Source organism: Capra hircus, chromosome 7 (assembly GCF_001704415.2).
Source record: "Capra hircus breed San Clemente chromosome 7, ASM170441v1, whole genome shotgun sequence".
In the NCBI taxonomy this organism is placed as follows: domain Eukaryota; kingdom Metazoa; phylum Chordata; class Mammalia; order Artiodactyla; family Bovidae; genus Capra; species Capra hircus.
The window spans coordinates 90867596-90884375 of NC_030814.1; the positions used below are offsets into that span (position 1 = coordinate 90867596).

Here is a 16780-nt window from a genome sequence, read left to right on the forward strand (position 1 = left end):
CCGCCCCCCAGTTCCCCCATGCGTGGACCTGTGGCCTTTGTTTAAAGTTCAACGCTTCGTACAAGTTCTGTCCCATCTCTTTGTTGTGAGGTCCTTGGCCTCTCTGCTTACCTCATTCAGGGCTGGGCTCCTTGGCAGGTGCTTGTGCTGGTTAACCCCTCCTGCCCCTTGGTGGGTGGGCAGAGGGTGTTCCCAACCTCGGGAGTGCTGAAGCTAGGAATTGTGGAGCCAGGCGCTGCACCTACTGGACCCTGGAGCGGCCCTAGGACAGGGCTATGACGGGCCCAGCAGAGGCATCTCAGCATGTACCGAGGGCCTGGGGCAGCGAGGCTCTGGCAGAATTCCGACTATTGGAACCAGGCTCCAGTCCTGCTAGCCCTTCACAGCACGTTGTTTTGTTGGAAGAAGAGTCAGCTGGCATCTCAGCATGAGTACCTGTTCAGACTGGATGCCTCAACCACGAGGTGGGGCAACATGACCCCGCCCTTGGGGGCCACGCCATCTGCTAGCTAAGACCCCCACCCCACCCCGGGCCTGCCTCTCCTGGCAGCACCCTGATCCTCCTGGAGAGGGTCTCTCCCTCCAGCTCTGTGGGGGTGGGGTGCGGACCCTGGCCCCACCTGGGAATAAGTGCTGCAGGTTGCTGGCACGGGTGAGGCATGGGTGCAGCTCCCACCTGTGGGTGTGGTCGCTAGCCTCAATCATGGTTAAGTGCCTTTAACCTTGCTAGTTGCCACCTGACAATTTACCGTCTACCCACTAGCAGGTTCTGGGGATCAGGCAGCCAAGGAGGGTGGGCCCAGGTCCTGCCCCCATGTGAGGACAGCTGCGGGCTGCCCAAGTGTGAGGCACAGCTTGTGTGGGGGCTACTCAGTGGCTCTGGGTTACAGGAAATTTTTATGTCTAATCACATCGGGGGCCTGGAAGCTCTCACCTCACAGTGGCCAGAGAGCCAGTCACCACTGGCCTCCATGAAGGCGGGGTCCAGACAGGGCAGGTCGTCTACCTTCCAGACCTTTGTTTTCCTGTCTGTTAGATCCCTGTGGCTGCTGTGACAAAGCACCCACGTGTTGTTCCTAACAGTTCTAGGGGCAGAAGTCTCATGAGGGCCTCGCTGGGTTAAATTGAGGGGAGGGATGGTTTCTTCTGGAACGGGAGAACCCCATTTCATTCTTCCAGAAGAACCCATTCTTTTGGAAGGGAGAACCCCATTTCTGCTTTTTGCAGCTGTTAGAAGCCCCTCCTCCATCTTCAAGACCTGCAGCGTCACATCTCCCATCTTTACTTCCTTCCACATGTTAGAGCTCCCATGGGGACACCTAGGCTCACTGCATAACCCAGGACAGTCCCCTAGTTCGTCCTTAACCACACCCCAAGCCCCTCTGGCACATAATGTCATGTTCACGGGCTCTGGCCCCAGGAGCCCTCAGCAGGGCTGGCTCGTAGACAGTGGGGACAACACAGGAAAGCAGGGGAAGTGAAGAGCTCGCCTAGGACATGAGGGGCTCCTGGGACCTCAGGTACCATCCCAGAGCAGGTGTCCACCTGACCCTGCTTCACCAGGAGTCACAGCCAGCCTTGCTCACTGGTGGTTCCACAGCTGCTGACCCTGCCTCCCACAACTTGAACTCCACCAGGAAACTAGTCAACATCCTGTTTATTCAGGTTTATAACTTTACAGAACTTGTCCTGACAGGCCCAGGCCTCCCTTGGCCAGTTACCCTGGAGCACACAGGATCCTGGCCGGGGCTGCAGGCTGCTCTGCCTGGGAGGCGCCCACGGCTTCTGTTAAAGAGATTACTAGTGATGCCCTCTCCTGGCGGTGGTCATGGCTGTGTGCCCGGCCAGCCAGCACCCACTTCATGCCCGCAGTGCCCCGTGGGCAGGGCGAGTGGTTCTGGAGGAGGTAGGGGGACCGGGATGGGAAAACGTGGAGGACAGCACGAGGCAGACCCACGGTGGGGCTGAGCCAACCCTGCTTTATTTCACTAGAGCTTCTCAATGGCCGACAGGAGCTCAGGTTTCAGGATAGACATGTCTGGCTGGGTGCCTGCAGCCCTGATGTCCTCAAGCACAGCCGCGTCCCACGAGAAGGTCAGGAGGGCAGAGGGCACCTGCAGCAGGGTGAGAGGCGCAGAGCTCCAGCTTCACATTCAAATCTCCCCTCTGGAGCCCAGGCCACACTCGCCCAGGGTTGCTCCCCACGGGTGATAGCGCCGCTGTGCCCTCAAGGGCTCATCAGATGAGGACTGCCCCGTGGCCTGGCTGAAGCCCACCCAGCCTGGGGCAGCAGTTGGCACTTCTTCTCCAGGCCTCCTTCCCAGTCTCCCTGAATCAGGGTCTGACCACAATCCGGCCCCCTCCTTCATCCTCTCAAGGAATTCCTGCATTTTGAATGCCTTCTTGTCTCTGCTTTGCAGAGGACTCTCAACACACTTGGCACATTTCCATTTTACAGAGAGAAGTTACTCAAGGCCACACCACAAGTGGGATGGTGGGTCTTAACCCAGAGACACCTCCCCAGTACCATCCCATCCCCTCTTGGGGGCTTGTGCTGATTTAACAAGAGCCCAGAGAGTCGGGCTAACCTGCGGGGAGCCGTCACTCACCAGCCCACATTCGTTGAAGGCCAGGTTCTCATCTTCCGACAGCTTCTGTCCGCCTGAGGCCAGCAGCTCAAAGGGCAGCCAGTCGTTCTGCAAGGCCTCCCGGACAAACCCATACAGCACCGCCACCCGTTCCCGGGCGTAGAAGGTCCCTAGGGGTGGGACAGTCGAGTGGCGCCGGAGCTCGCGGGAGCCCCTCTGCACTAGCCGGCCGCGAGCCCTCAGCCTCCTCCCGGGGACGAGCGCAGCCCAGAGAGGCCCCCGGGCGCCCAGCACACACCCTGCACCCTGCAGCTTTCGGGGACGCGCACGCACACCTCCTCGGGGACGAACGCAGCCCAGGGGTACCACACAGGTGCCCAGAACGCACCCTGCAGCAAGCAGCCATCGGGGAGGCGCACGCGCAGCAGCGTGTACGTGTACTTGCGCATCTCCCGCTGCTCCTCCCGCTCACGCATGGCCTTGGTCCGTAGCACGCTCAGCCGCTCCACGGCCTCCGACCGCAGCCGCTGCTCCCGCTTGATCTCCTCGGCCGTGAGGTTGAAGAAGTCCGCGGGCAGGTCGAACTGCGAGGCCAGGGGCGAGGGCCGGAAGACACGGCGCTGGCGGGCCAAAGTGGCGCGCACAGGCTCGGCGCTCAGCAGCTGCTCCTTGTGGCGCTCCAGACTCTGAGGCTGGGCCAGAGCGGCCTCGCTCAGCACATAGAACTCCTCGGGGCCATCTGGAACATGCAGAAACGTCACTGCCTAGTCAGGGAGACCCCTCACCGGACCCTCCCGCCCCAACTCTGGGCTCTTACCCTGGTCAGGGATTGGAAGCAGCACCTTCTGGAAGCCGATGGCCTCAAAAAACTCGTGGGTCCCTTCCAGGCAGTGAATGCGCTCCTGAGAGCGGAGGCAGAGGTCACATGGGACCCTTGGGGCCTCCCTGTGCCCCACAAGACTGCCCACCCTGGCCCTCCCAGCCCAGAGTCCCTGGTCTCAGTGTAGCTGCTGTCCCTGGACAGGCTGAACCCCTGAAGCCGTCTGAGGGGCTGAGCTCACAGAGGGCCCAGGACTGCGAAAGGTCAACACCAGGGTGAAGGAGGCTGAAGAGCCAAAGGACAACATGAGGAGGGAGTGCCAAAGGTGGGGCAGGCCAGCTGTGTGATGCTGGACTCAGGTGGGGGCCACCAGAAGCAAGTGGGGCCCTGCCGGCCACAGGGGTAGGCACCACAGGCCAGGGTGGTGGGCCACTTTCTCCACAGATGCCAGAAGCCTGCCTTTGTGTGGAAAACCTCCCCAGTGCTGATGTTCTCTCAACTAACTCAAAGAGAACTCACACTACACTGTGGGTGGTGGGCAGGGCAGAGGGTGTATGGTGCTCAGAGAGCCCACCCTCCCACCCACCACCTCAGCCCGCCTGGACTGCCCCCCACTGTGCCCCCGTCACCCACCCGCCAAGCAGGGGCCCTTCTGCAGCTAGCTTCAGCCCCCATCCCAGGCTGTCTGCAAGCCAGTTGCTCCCTGTGATGGCTTGGGTCCTGGGGGGCCTCATGGGCCCAGTCACACCAGGCCAAGCCCCTCTGCCAGCAACCCTCACCTGGAACACCTTGTTCTGCACCTTGATCTTTCGGTACTTCTCCTCCTCTGGGTGCAGGTGGATGTTGTCCAGGTACCTAGGGTGGACAGGGGCCGACAGCTCAGAGCCACGCCACCTCATTAAGGGTGACCCCAAGCAAGGTGCCATCATACCTGGATACCCCACAGAGCCCAACCCCTGGCACACCAGGCCTCCCCTTCGGTCCTGCCTTCCCAGGGCACCAATGATCCACCACGGTGGGTGAAGCGGGGCAGGGCCAGAGTAACGGCCTCTGGAGCTGATGGGTCCCTGGAGGTCCCCCAGCTTGGGGGGCTCCTGAGCAGCACCCCCACCCAGACCTGCTCAATAAGAGGAACAGGGTGACCCTGCCTCTTCATTCTCTTCTGATGATCCCAATAGGAAGCCAGGGTTGGGAACCCCTGATGCAAGGTCTGTCTAGTCAAAGCTATGGTTTATCCAGTAGTCATGTATGGATGTGAGAGCTGGATTATAAAGAAAGCTAAGAGAAATGCTGGGCTGGAAGAAACACAAGCTGGAATCAAGACTGCCGGGAGAAAGATCAATAACCTCAGATATGCAGATGACACCACCCTTATGGCAGAAAGTGAAGAGGAGCTAAAAAGCCTCTTGATGAAAGTGAAAGAGGAGAGTGAAAAAGCTGGCTTAAAGCTCAACATTCAGAAAACGAAGACCATGGCATCCGGTCCCATCACTTCATGGGAAATAGATGGGGAAACAGTGGAAACAGTGTCAGACTTTATTTTTGGGGGCTCCAAAATCACCGCAGATGGTTGACTGCAGCCATGAAATTAAAAGACGCTTACTCCTTGGAAGAAAACTTATGACCAACCTAGATAGCATATTCAAAAGCAGGGACATTACTTTGCCGACTAAGATCTGTCTAGTCAAGGCTATGGTTTTTCCTGTGGTCATGTATGGATGTGAGAGTTGGACTGTGAAGAAGGCTGAGCGCCAAAGAATTGATGCTTTTGAACTGTGGTGTTGGAGAAGACTCTCGAGAGTCCCTTGGACTGCAAGGAGATCCAACCAGTCCATTCTGAAGGCGATCAACCCTGGATTTCTTTGGAGGGAATGATGCTAAAGCTGAAACTCCAGTACTTTGGCCACCTCATGCGAAGAGTTGACTCATTGGAAAAGATTCTGATGCTGGGAGGGATAGGGGGCAGAAGGAGAAGGGGACGACCAAGGATGGGATGGCTGGATGGCATCACGGACTCGATGGACATGAGTCTGAGTGAACTCCAGGAGATGGTGATGGACAGGGAGGCCTGGCGTGCTGCAATTCATGGGGTCGCAAAGAGTCGGACACGACTGAGCAACTGAACTGAACTGAACTGAAGACCTAAAGAACTGATGCTTTTAAAGTGTGGTGTTGGAGAAGACTTTTGAGAGTCCCTTGGACTGCAAGGAGATCCAACCAGTCCATCCTAAAGGAAATCAGTCCTGAATATTCATTGGAAGGACTGATGCTGAACCTAAACTCCAATACTTTGGCCACCTGATACAAAGAACTAACTCACTAGAAAAGACCCTGATGCTGAGAAAGATTGAAGGCAGGAGGAGAAGGGGATGACAGAGGATGAGATGGTTGGATGGCATCACTGACTCAATAGACGTGAGTTTGAGTAAGCTCTGGGAGTTGCTGATGGACCGGGAAGCCTGGTGTGCTACAGTCCATGGGGTTGCAGAGTTGGAAATGACTGAGCGACTGAACTGAACTGATGCAGTAAACCTCTTCATTTTAAAGACTGATAAATGGCCCCAGAGAGGCCAGACCCCTTCCCCGAGGGTCCAGGGAGAGGGCTATGCTCCCTACAGGCCTCCTCAGCAGGAGTTGGCGCCTGGTGGGAGAGGGCTGCCCACTCACTTGGCGATGGTGTCCACGCCCAGCTTCACCCGGTCCCGGTCTTTGTTGAACGTGTGGATCTTCATGATGGAGGCAGCCACTGGGTCAGTGGAGAAGTGCTGGGGGAGTGAAGAAAGCAGTGGGTCAGGAAGCACCCTCCGGGGAGCCTGGGGGCCACACTGGCTGAGTGGCCGGCTCTCAGCACGCACTGGCAGCATGTCTGGAACCCGCTGGCCACTGCAGACGCACTGCCTCTCCTAATCCCCCAGCCCTGCAAGGGACGTTCTAGAAACAGACTGAAGTGGCCGAAACAGAATGCAAAAAAGGTCTGTGACCTGCGGCTGCCCAGTGCACAGTCAGGGAGGCAAAACAGTGGAGACGCCACTGACTCGTCCCCCTGCCTTGGGGGTGGCACCTGCCTCCCTGGGGATTGGAGGGGCCATGTTTGATCCCTCAGCTGGCCTAGCCTCTGGGTGACCCCAGGGACCCTGCAAACAGCATCCCAGTAGGGAGAGACTGAGAATGGGTCACTGAGGAGAGGAGCCAGGTCAGGCAGCAAGTGTGTTCGCACTCTGGACAGCTAGGCACGCAGCCTCACCATGGGGTCTTGTTTTTCTGCAGCCCCAGAAAGTCAGCAGTTATATGGCCAGTGGGGCTGGTACCTATGGCAGCCCCAAACACATCTGCTCTCCCTGAACAGTGGTGGGGGTGAACAGTGGGGTCACTAGAGGTGATGGATCAGGGCAGAGACCACCTGGCCACTCAGATCTACCTATGCACCCCCGCAGCAGCCCAGCCAGAGCTCCTGGAAGGTAGTGTGGAGCCTCTGCCTGCCCCGGCCCGCCTCTCTGAACTACAGTGGGGGTCAGCCTTCAGCAGTCATGTATGTGTCACTTGACGTCTGATGTGAACTGGGTCAACTCTCCTGGGGACTTCAAATCTGGACCCTGTTCAGTCTGCCAGTTAAGTTACCAGCATAAGACAAAAAGGCTCAGACGGGCCAAGAAAGTGGGTCTGCAAAGCAGCAGCTGTGAGATGGGGGCAGGGGGGGCGTCCTCAGGATATGGCTGAGCCAGGCTGACGGCCCCTACACCAGCCGCCTTGGGACAAGCACACCCACCCCCAGCAAAGAGCTGCAGCTCTCAGTGCTGTTCTCAGAAGTATCCAGGCAGCCCGCAGCCTCATTTAAATTAGGACCAGGGCATGTGAACAGACAAGGGACAAAGGAACACAACATCCATGTAGGTATTCATGTTGTGATGGGGGTGGACTTCACAGTGGCCAAGACAGGTATTCAACAAATAAGGACTGGGGAAAAATGGGTAACTATCTGGGGAAAAAATAAACACACACAACACTGTAAATTAACTATACTCCAATAAAAATTTTTTGAAAATGAAAATAGCCCTAGCTGCATGCATCGTATTCTACACAGGGATAAATTCTAGTTGGAGCAAACCTTTAAACATTAAAAAGCAAAACAGAATAGCACTAGAAAAACCACAGAAGAACTGTTTTAATTCTTTAGTGGGGAAGGCTTTTCTAAGTATGCCACAAAACCTGGAAGCCATAAATAAAAATCGATGCATTGAATTACATAGAAAAAATTTCTGCATGGCTATGTGACCACAAGCAGAATATAAAAATAAGCTGGAGGAAAAAAAAAAAAAAAAACACCTGGCATAAAATATCCCCAGATCATAGACAAAAACCTCATTTTGCTAATATGTAAAGAGTGCCTACAAATCAATAATTTAAAAAATACCCAATACAGAAATGCTCAAAAGATGCATCCTCATATGAAACACAGACAACCTAACCCTAAAAAGGGAGACGCAAACTAAAAACTGCTGAGACGTTGTTTTTACCTATCAATCTGGGTGGAGACAATGAACATTTGGTCACCCACAGTGACAGTCAGGAGACAGGGCAAATGGGAACCTTCTCCCACAATGCTGGGGAAAGAGTGAATCGGGACAAACTATGGAGGATCACCTGGTGACAACTACCAAAGCCTGATGCAGATGTTCTTTGTTCCAGCAACTCAGCTTCCGGAATGGAACCTGAAGTGCTGTACAGAAGACCAGGTTTTCAGCATCAATACTGTCCTTTCTAGTGAAACATTGGAAACTTCCTACATGTTCATCAACACAGTGCTGGTTAGTCAAGCGACAATTTACAGGAGTCACCGTGCACTCACTATGGAGAAAGCAGACTTTCAAACTGCTCAGAAAAAAATGGAGGGACTTCCACGACGGTCCAGTGGTGAAGACTCTGTGCTTCCAATGCAAAGTGTGGGGGTTCCATCCCTAGCAGGGGAACTAAGATCCCACATGCGGTGTGGCAAAAAAAACCCAGAGAGGGGTGACAGAGCAAATGAGGTAAAAACGTTAACAACTGGCAGATTTGGGTAAGGTGGGGAGAATGACACAGGTATTTGTAATTTCATCCCTGGAACCTGGGAGAATGTAGGTTACGGAGCAGGGGTTGTACAGATGGAGTTAAGGCTGATGATTAGCGGACCTTAAGATAAGGAGATTAACTGGGATTACCAGGTGAACCCAATAAGAGGGGGAAGAGACAGAAAGAAGCAGAGAGCGGGCAGCTGGGAAAGGCCTGGCCTGGCTCAGCTGGCCGTGAAGGAGGAGAAGGAACAGCACACAAACAGCCTGAATCCCCAGGGCTCCCAGAAGGCACATCACCCTGTGGCCATCTTGACTGTAGCCCACTTGTAACTTCCAGAACTGTGAGGGCAGAGATGTGCTGTCTGGAAGCACTGCATTTGTAATATTTGTAATAATCTGTTGGAACTGTAATAGGTCACTCCCGCCCCAGGTGAAGGAGATTCAGGTGTTCTTTCTGTTCTCGTAGTTTTCCTTCAGATTTGGAATTATTTCCAAATACAGAATTTTAAGAAAAAAAAAATTATATGGAAGTTCTTCCTGTACTGATAAACGTTGCAGTTCCATGTCAGATGTGAATGGCAGATTGATTTTTATGTAAAACAAAAATGCAGCCCATGTAGGAGATACAGATACCTCGGTAGTTTGTATTTCGAGCATCTCTGAAAACGGATATAACATGCTCGAAGCTGGTGCCCTGGGGAGGGTGGAGGTGGCTTTCTCCACCTACCCTCCCGGACTGTGAATTCTGTCCCATAGGTGAGGGAGGTTAGCACAGAACCGGAGCACACCCAGGTGGTGATGCTGCAGGGGCTGCCGGGCCTTCCAGACTTCCGGGGGCGGTTCAGGCATAGGGGCAGGCACTCACCATGAGAATGGCCTCTCTGATGCGGGCGTCCCGCTGGTCCTTCCTTAGGATGGCCCCTGTGAGAGGGCAGGTGAAGTATACTCCGGGCACCGCCAGGTGGGCCGAGCCTTCCTCTTTGGGCTCTGGCGCCTGAGAAGATGGGGGAAAGTGTCTGAGCCTGGACTGTGGACAAAGGCCACCCTGAGTACCACAGTCCTGAGAGCGTGGCCCTGGGAACCAGGCAGCCTACTGTGGAACACTGTGGCCCAGAGCCCAAGTCCCTCAGAGCTCATCTTCAGGGCTGTAAGATGTCCTCGAGGGACCAACTCAGAATTCAACAAGGTAAGCAGAGAGCATCTCTGGACACAGAGCAAGTGCTCAACCGAAGGCTCCTGCTCTCCCTGACTGAGGAGTGAGGAATGGGCTTTGGAAAGGGAGTCAGGGGGTCAACGGTGCCCTGGGTGAGTCCCGGCCTCAGTCTGCAACTCAATTCCTAGGTCATCTTCAAGGTTCCTTCCTTTCTAAAACTCAGTCTGGCCTCACGGGTGGTGCTGATCAGAACACCCCTTCCGCCAAGCTCTCCATTAAGGCCTGCCTCCTCCAGGAAGGCCTCACAGATTACACCAGTCTCTGTGTGCCCCACCACCAAGGAAAGCAGCAGAGGGCAGTGCTAAGGGAAAGGGCTTTGGAGTCAGACAGCCTGGGAATTCCAGTCCTGCCCCTGCTGGTTTCGAGGTGCAAACTGAGGACACTGGGCTCTCTGAACCTCAGTTTTCTCTTCTGAAAAATGAGAACTATAACAGCTCCACCCCGCGTGTGGCTATAGGGGAGTGACTGAATGGACGTGCAGCCCCTCCCCCGGCACTTGGGTTTGGTTTCATTATGCGCCACGCATGCAGGTCCCAGATGACACCACCCTCCACCACGGGGTTCCCTAACCTGCCTCAGTACCCTGAGGCCAGAGGTGACTTCGATCCACCCTGACAGCTGCATCTCCTTCTCATCCCCAGCAGCAGATGCTTATAGCTCAGGACTGGGCACCAATCAGACCACAGCAGGAAAGAGCCCAAGCAGGCCCTCCAGGTCCCCCTCCCCAGGCCCCACTTTGGGGGTCCCCACCGCTGTTGCCACAGTGTCCTTACCGTGTTGCTCCCTGGGGCCTCTGGGTTCCCGCTGACCGTTGCTTCAGCTCGGAGTTCCTTTCTCACTGTGGGGAGAGGCAGGGAAACAGAGAACAGGCCGGTGTGTGGAGTGATCCTGCACGCCCCGTCCAGGCCTGAATCCTCACATGGGTCACACTCTAGTCCTTCCAGCTCGAGGTCCTCCCGGCCCCCACACCTCTCCACGCCCCCAGGCTCAGGCTGCACCAGACCATGCCCTCCTCCTGCTCCAAGTCCTGGTTCTGTCTCCTTCCACCATCCCAGACATCCCTGCCCCAGGTCACAGACAGACCCCTCCTCAGCCTTTTCACTAGCACTTCCCCTTTGTGGTAAAAGTGTTAGTTGCTCAGTCATGTATGATTCTGTGAGACCCCATGGATGGTAGCCTGCCAGGCTCCTCTGTCCGTGGAATTCTCCAGGCAAGAATACTGGAGTGGAGTGCCATTTCCTTCTCCAGGGGATCTTCCTCACAACTGTGATTTAAACCTCCTCCTACCTCAAAGTGTGGGAGCCCGAAGGCTCCAGGACCTGTGAGAAGCAGAGGATCGCCCAGAGGACAGTGGAGATAGGCCTGCTCCACCTGCCCCATGTCCCCCCACCATGGCTGGAGGACAGTTGAGGCTCACCCTGGTTCCGGATGGAGTCCTGAGATGTGGGGCCCCGTGCCCGGGGCTGCTTCTGCTCCAGCCGGGCCAGGGCCGCCGCTGCCGCCATCTGTGCCTCATTGGTGGGTCCCTGGCGGGGCTGCCGGACTGGTGGCTGGCTGGGCTTCTCTTTGGGGGCCTTCTCCCTGAGGAGACACAAGGGGATGGCGAGGTGACATGGGGTTGGCAGGAGAGTTTCTGTCCCCTCCTCCTCCTGTCTCAGCAGACACAGCCGTGCCTCTTCCCTGGGGGCCACCAGACAGTGGTTCTAACGCTGACAGAGGAGCCCCTGGAGGCAGATGGTGGTTCTATTCCCTGCTTGGCCCTTCTGGGCAAATCCTGCCCTGGTCTGGGCCTCGGAGTCGTCACCTGTCAGGCAGGGGGAGAGCACACCCACCGTGTGCCCCCTTCCCCATGGGAGAGTTTCCACCCCTATTGTCTACAAGGGTAAGACCCATCCAGACTTCGTCTACTGAGCACCAACTGTGTGCCAGGTAGACAGCATGCCAGGAGCTAAGGCTCATCATGTCTATTCCTCAGGGCAATGTTCCTCCCTGCGAGGGCTCCAGCCACTCTCTCACAAGCCCCAGAGGCTCATGGAAGCTGGGGCAGTATGCCAGGCTGCACATAGGCCCTGTGTGAGGCAGGCTTCAGAGATTTGGTTTTATATTGCCTCCACCCTGGGAAGCAGGGTGATTGCCCTGTAAGATGGGCACCCTCCAGCCCTGACCCAGCCGGGAAATGACCTGGCCTCCTCCTCATTCCAGCAGAGTCCTGCCTCCCACCCAGGTCTGACTCTGCCTTGCTCTCCTTCCCTCAGGACTCTCCCTTTGGGAGCTGGAATCATCTATGCTATATCTCAAGAGGGAGCCAAGAATCTGCGTTGATGGCCTTGCTGCACACACCCCCCCCCCCAGTTCCCCTCTCTGCTCAGACACCCAGGGCAGCCCTCTTTTCTGATCCCTGATCCTCTTGCCCACCCTGTCCACAGCTGAAAGTTTCAGGCTGAAGAACAGAAAAGTCACGTATGGATAGCTCTGCCCAAGCCCCACCTTTCCATAAAAGCATCATTTTCCAAACCTTTCACTCCCCCCTCCTCCCTTCATGGCTCATCCTGGCAGCCAGAGGGGTTCTTCTAAAACCCAGTCACTCCTCTGCATACACAGCCCCCTCACCCCAAGAACGACAAAACCCTGTTGCAAACACAGGCCCTGCACGAGCTGCCCCTTTCCCTCATTTGCTCCCATCTTTGCTCTGCTGCTCTTCCACCACAGGACCTTCGCACTCTGCTTTCTGGGGGAGTATTCTTCCTGGGACGGACAGGGGCTACTTCAACAGTGCATGCATGTGTATGGTATGGGTTGATTTCCACACGGCTAAATCTGAGCTCAAACTTCCCCTTCTTAGAGAGACATTCTCAGACCACCTAACAGTCCCCAGCATCGCTGGCAATCTCAACCTTGTTTTTTTCCCTTCATGGCCAACCTTCCGTCATTTATATACTGGCTTACTTGTCCACCTCCCCTCACAGGAAGGGGAGCCCTGAAGAGGGCAGGGATTCTCATGCCACGACAGTTAGCTGTACACACACCCTGCATCTCCAGGCTGGCTCCAGGCACATCACAGAAGCCCAAATTTCCACATGACTTCCCTCCCCTCTCCTTCCAGGCTTCCAGTCTGACAAAACCATCAGCCCTCACCTCCTTCCAGTCACACACAGTCCCAGCTGCTCCAGCTCCCACCTCCACTCACTACTTGATGGACAAATTATTGGACTCCCCTGTTTGGCCCACGACTGTCCCTGGGCCCCTTTAAAGGGGTCCTCCTCTACCCCTCTACCCCCAGGCTCCCGGGACCTGCACTTTCCTGACTCACAGATCTGGCCCTCATGGGCCTCCTTCACCCCACTCAGTGATCCCTTCCCAAGAACCCCAGGGAACCCCCAAGCCTCATGACAGATGCCTGGATGTCCTTACCATGCACCCACTCTCCCTCACCCACCCCAGTGCCTCAGCATTCCCTCACCAACCCTTACTGCCAGCCACCCAGTCTCTCCTCCCAGCCCCCACCTCTTCACAATCCCTTCCATTATGCCTCACAGACCCCCCCTCCCCAGGCTGACAACTTTCTTAAGTCACCCCCCATCCTAAACCCCCTCGGGCCCCCAAGCCCTCTCTGTATCTCCCTGTAGGAATCCCAGCTCCTTCTAGACTCCGTCTGCTCATCCCTCCCCACAGTGGAGCCTTCTCAGCCCATCCACCTTACCTCTCCAGCTCATCACTATCTTCTGCTCAGCACTGGCCCCTCACACTTCCCCACGGAGTCTCCAGTGTGGCCCCAGGCCCCTCTCTTCAAGTTCTCCCCAGTCAAGTTACAGAGGCCTGGAAGTGCAGGCCACCTTCCCTCCCCTCCCAGGTCTCCCTCCGGAGCCTTCAGGCCACTCAGCGATCACCCACGAGGAGGACCACCATCTCCTTCTAGTCGGAGTCCCCCAGGTCCTAACCTCCACCCACCTGCCTCCCTTCTCCTCCCAGACCTTCTACAGCCCCTCACAACGCCACTCACCTCCCCCACCCTCCCGCAGTTCACCAGCACCTCCCAAGCCTGACCACACCTCCAACAACGCCTAAGCCCTCCGGATCCTCACCTCCCGTCCACCCTCCTGCCCCACAACCAAGGCCCAGTTCTCTATCGCCACGGAGCTTAAGCTTCACGACTTTTTGCGACCCCAGCTCTTCTTGTTTCTCCAGGATCAGTCCCCAACCTCTGATCACCGAGATGCCCTCAGATCTTAGGCGATAACTTTTCAGGGGCCGTTCTCCGCATCCCTAGCCTCTCCCTTACCGCCCGCCCTAACCGACTAGGGTCTCTTAACCGACCCCTGAGTTCCTGCAGCCCCGCCCCCTCGACTCGCTCCCTCTGCCCCGCCCCCAGAGGCCTCCCCTCCCCCTACTCCCACCCCTCCCTCGTGCCCCGCCCCCGGAGGTGTCCCCCACGTTCTCTCAGCCGCCCCTCCACGCCCCTCGCCTTCCCTAGACTTCCCGCGCCCCACCCCACCCCACCCGCCCATCCCCGTCCCCGGGTCTCAAGCTTCAACGCCTGTCACGCACCCCGCCGACTCCGTGAGCTTCTGACCCGGTCCCGCGCTCTTGAACTTGATGTCGGCCTTGATCTCTTGGAAGAATTTCTTCATAGTGGCGGGGGGCCCGGCGGCTGGGGGCCGCGCGGGGGGGGGGTAGGGGGGGCGCAGGGCCCAGTACGGGAGGGGCCGGCAGGAGCCAACAACCGGAAAAAAAACACGCCGCCGCCGGAAGTCCCGCCTTCGCGAGGGCAGTCCACGTGACAATCGGCGCAGCGTGCCTCTCTAGATCTCTGCGTCTTGCTGGCCCAAAGTGACCACTCTGCACTCTCGGGGCGCGTCTCTGTGGTTCGTCGGGATTCTGTTGCCAGGGGCAACGACGGTGCTTCCAGAGGGAGGTGGTGCTTCCAGGAGGTTGTGCTTGAGCGCCTTCCACTGCGTTTCCCAAGGAGAGACAAGAGGGAGAGGGACAGGCTGAGGACCCCGCGGAGAAAGCGCTAGCCCTGTCCTTTTATTTACTCAAGAACCTTCCCTGACTACCCAGCGGTCACGTGAAAAAGTCCCAACTCTGTGTGGGGGCAAAGTCCCCACGACCCAGCCACGTGGTCAGCGCCAATAGTCCTCAACAAACACAATGTGGGAAAAAATGAAGAGGATGGGTCGCACAGAGCTAGGGCTTGGGGACCCCCGATGGCGGAACACCGAGGGGTTTAACTTAAAGAGATCGGAGATTATCCTCAGAGTGCTGACGGAGTTCAACGAAGTGCAGCCCAAACTTTAACCTTCCTGAACTTCATTTTCCTAGCTATGAAATGAGTATACGAATAGCACTGGCTTCATAGAGGTCGTGAGGACGATGCTGCAATTCGAAATCTCTGAATAAATCGCGGACGTTATCATGGTTTTGTTATTGTTCAGTCGCCAAGTCGTGTGCGACTCTTTGCTACCCCATGGACTGCAGATTTACTTCTTTAAGAACAGTTCTTGAGAGTCCGTTCTGTACCACCAGTGAAGAAAACAAAATCCCTTGCCTCAAAGAACTCGTGATCTTTTTGATTGGAGGAGAGCCAGAAAATAAAAAATCTATGGTGGAGTGGATGGTGTTAGTGGTATGGAGAAAAATTAAGCGGGAAACAGGATTGACGGGATGGGAGGGTGGACGTAGTTTGTAACATCAAATAAGAATCCGACACAGGAAAAGAGCTTGCTTGAGACCACCAGGGAAATTTGATTGGATCCAAGTGTTAGATGATATAAAGGAGCTATTGTTGATTTTGTCAAGAATAGTAATGACATTGTAGTGATGTTTAAAAATAATTTTTTTTCAGCTAGAAATATTTTCTGAGGTATTTGTGGGTGAAATAACATCTCAGATAGGTTTTCATTTTTATTAAAATTTTTTATATGAACCATTTTTATCAGATATTTTTAAAAATACTCCAGAAAACGGACTTCCCTGTCAGTCCAATGGTTAAGACTTAGCCTTCCCATTCAGGGGCTGCAGGTTCAATCTCTGGTCAGGGTGCTAAAATAAAACATGTGCTGTGCTGAATCGCTCAATTGTGTCATATTTTTTGTGGCACAGTGGATTGTAGCCCACCAGGCTGCTCTGGCCATGGAATTTTCCAGGCAAGAATACTGGAGCAGGTTGTGACTTCCTACTCCAGGAGATCTTCCTGACCTAGGGATAGAGTCTCCATCTCTTGCATTCCCCTCATTTACCACTAGCACCACCTGGGAAGCCCCAGATCCCACATGCTTTGGGGCCAGAAAACCAAAACATAAAAGCAGAAACAATATTGTAACAAATTCAGTAAAGACTTTAAAATAGTCTACATGGAAGAAAATCTTTTAAAAAAGTAAATAATAAAGTACTCTGGCAAGGTTTCCCTTTTGGTTCAGTGGTAAAGAATCTGCCTGCCAATGCAGGAAACTGGTTTGATCCCTGGTCTGCGAAGATCCCACATGCCTCAGGGCAACTAAGCCCATGCGCCACAACGGCTAAACCTGAACTCTAGAGCTGGGAACCGCAACTACTGAGCCCATGTGCCCTAGAGCCTGTGCTCCACAGCAAGAGGAGCCGCCATAATGAGAAGCCCCCGCACTACAGCTAGAGTGGCCGCTGCTAGTCACAACTAGAGAAAAGCCTGTGCAGAAACGAAGAATGAGCACAGCCAAAATAAATAAATAAAATTATTTTTAAAAAAATACTCTTATGTTGGTTGCTCAGTTGTATCTGACTCTTTGTGACCCCATGAACTATAGCCCACCAGGCTTCTCTGTCCATGGGATTTTCCAGGCAAGAATACTGGAGTGGGTTGCCATTCCGTTCTCCAGGGGATCTTCCCAACCCAGGAATTGAACCCAGGGCTCCTGCACTGTAGGCAGATTCTTTACCATATAAGCCACCAGGGAAGCCCCCCACCCCAAATACCCTAGCAAAAAAAAAAAATACACATGCATGTGTGCACACATTTAGGTTGGAATTCTCATGGCTGCATTTTCTCTGTGTGATTGAGTGCAAGAGCTGTTATGCCCAGAACATTTACTGAGCATCTGCTGTGTATCAGGCCAGCACAGTCACAACAGAGAAT

General features: G+C 55.1%; 1 protein-coding gene across 3 annotated transcripts; it reads right to left on the bottom strand.

Annotated features, from left to right (window-relative positions):
* On the bottom strand, positions 1640–14399 carry UBXN6 (UBX domain protein 6). Of its 3 annotated transcripts, none has more exons than XM_018050872.1 (10): positions 14218–14399; positions 11090–11253; positions 10446–10510; positions 9325–9453; positions 6076–6173; positions 4188–4263; positions 3406–3490; positions 2977–3327; positions 2610–2758; positions 1640–2114 (listed from the first exon to the last, which is right to left on the bottom strand). In XM_018050872.1, exons 1-10 carry the CDS (start codon positions 14298–14300, stop codon positions 1989–1991), a joined length of 1326 nt encoding a protein of 441 aa, XP_017906361.1. In that variant the 5' UTR covers positions 14301–14399; the 3' UTR covers positions 1640–1988. The 3 variants fall into 3 exon arrangements, with proteins under 3 accessions (XP_017906361.1, XP_017906362.1, XP_017906363.1); XM_018050873.1 differs by lacking the exon at positions 14218–14399 and adding an exon at positions 13755–13977; XM_018050874.1 differs by lacking the exon at positions 14218–14399 and adding an exon at positions 13373–13391.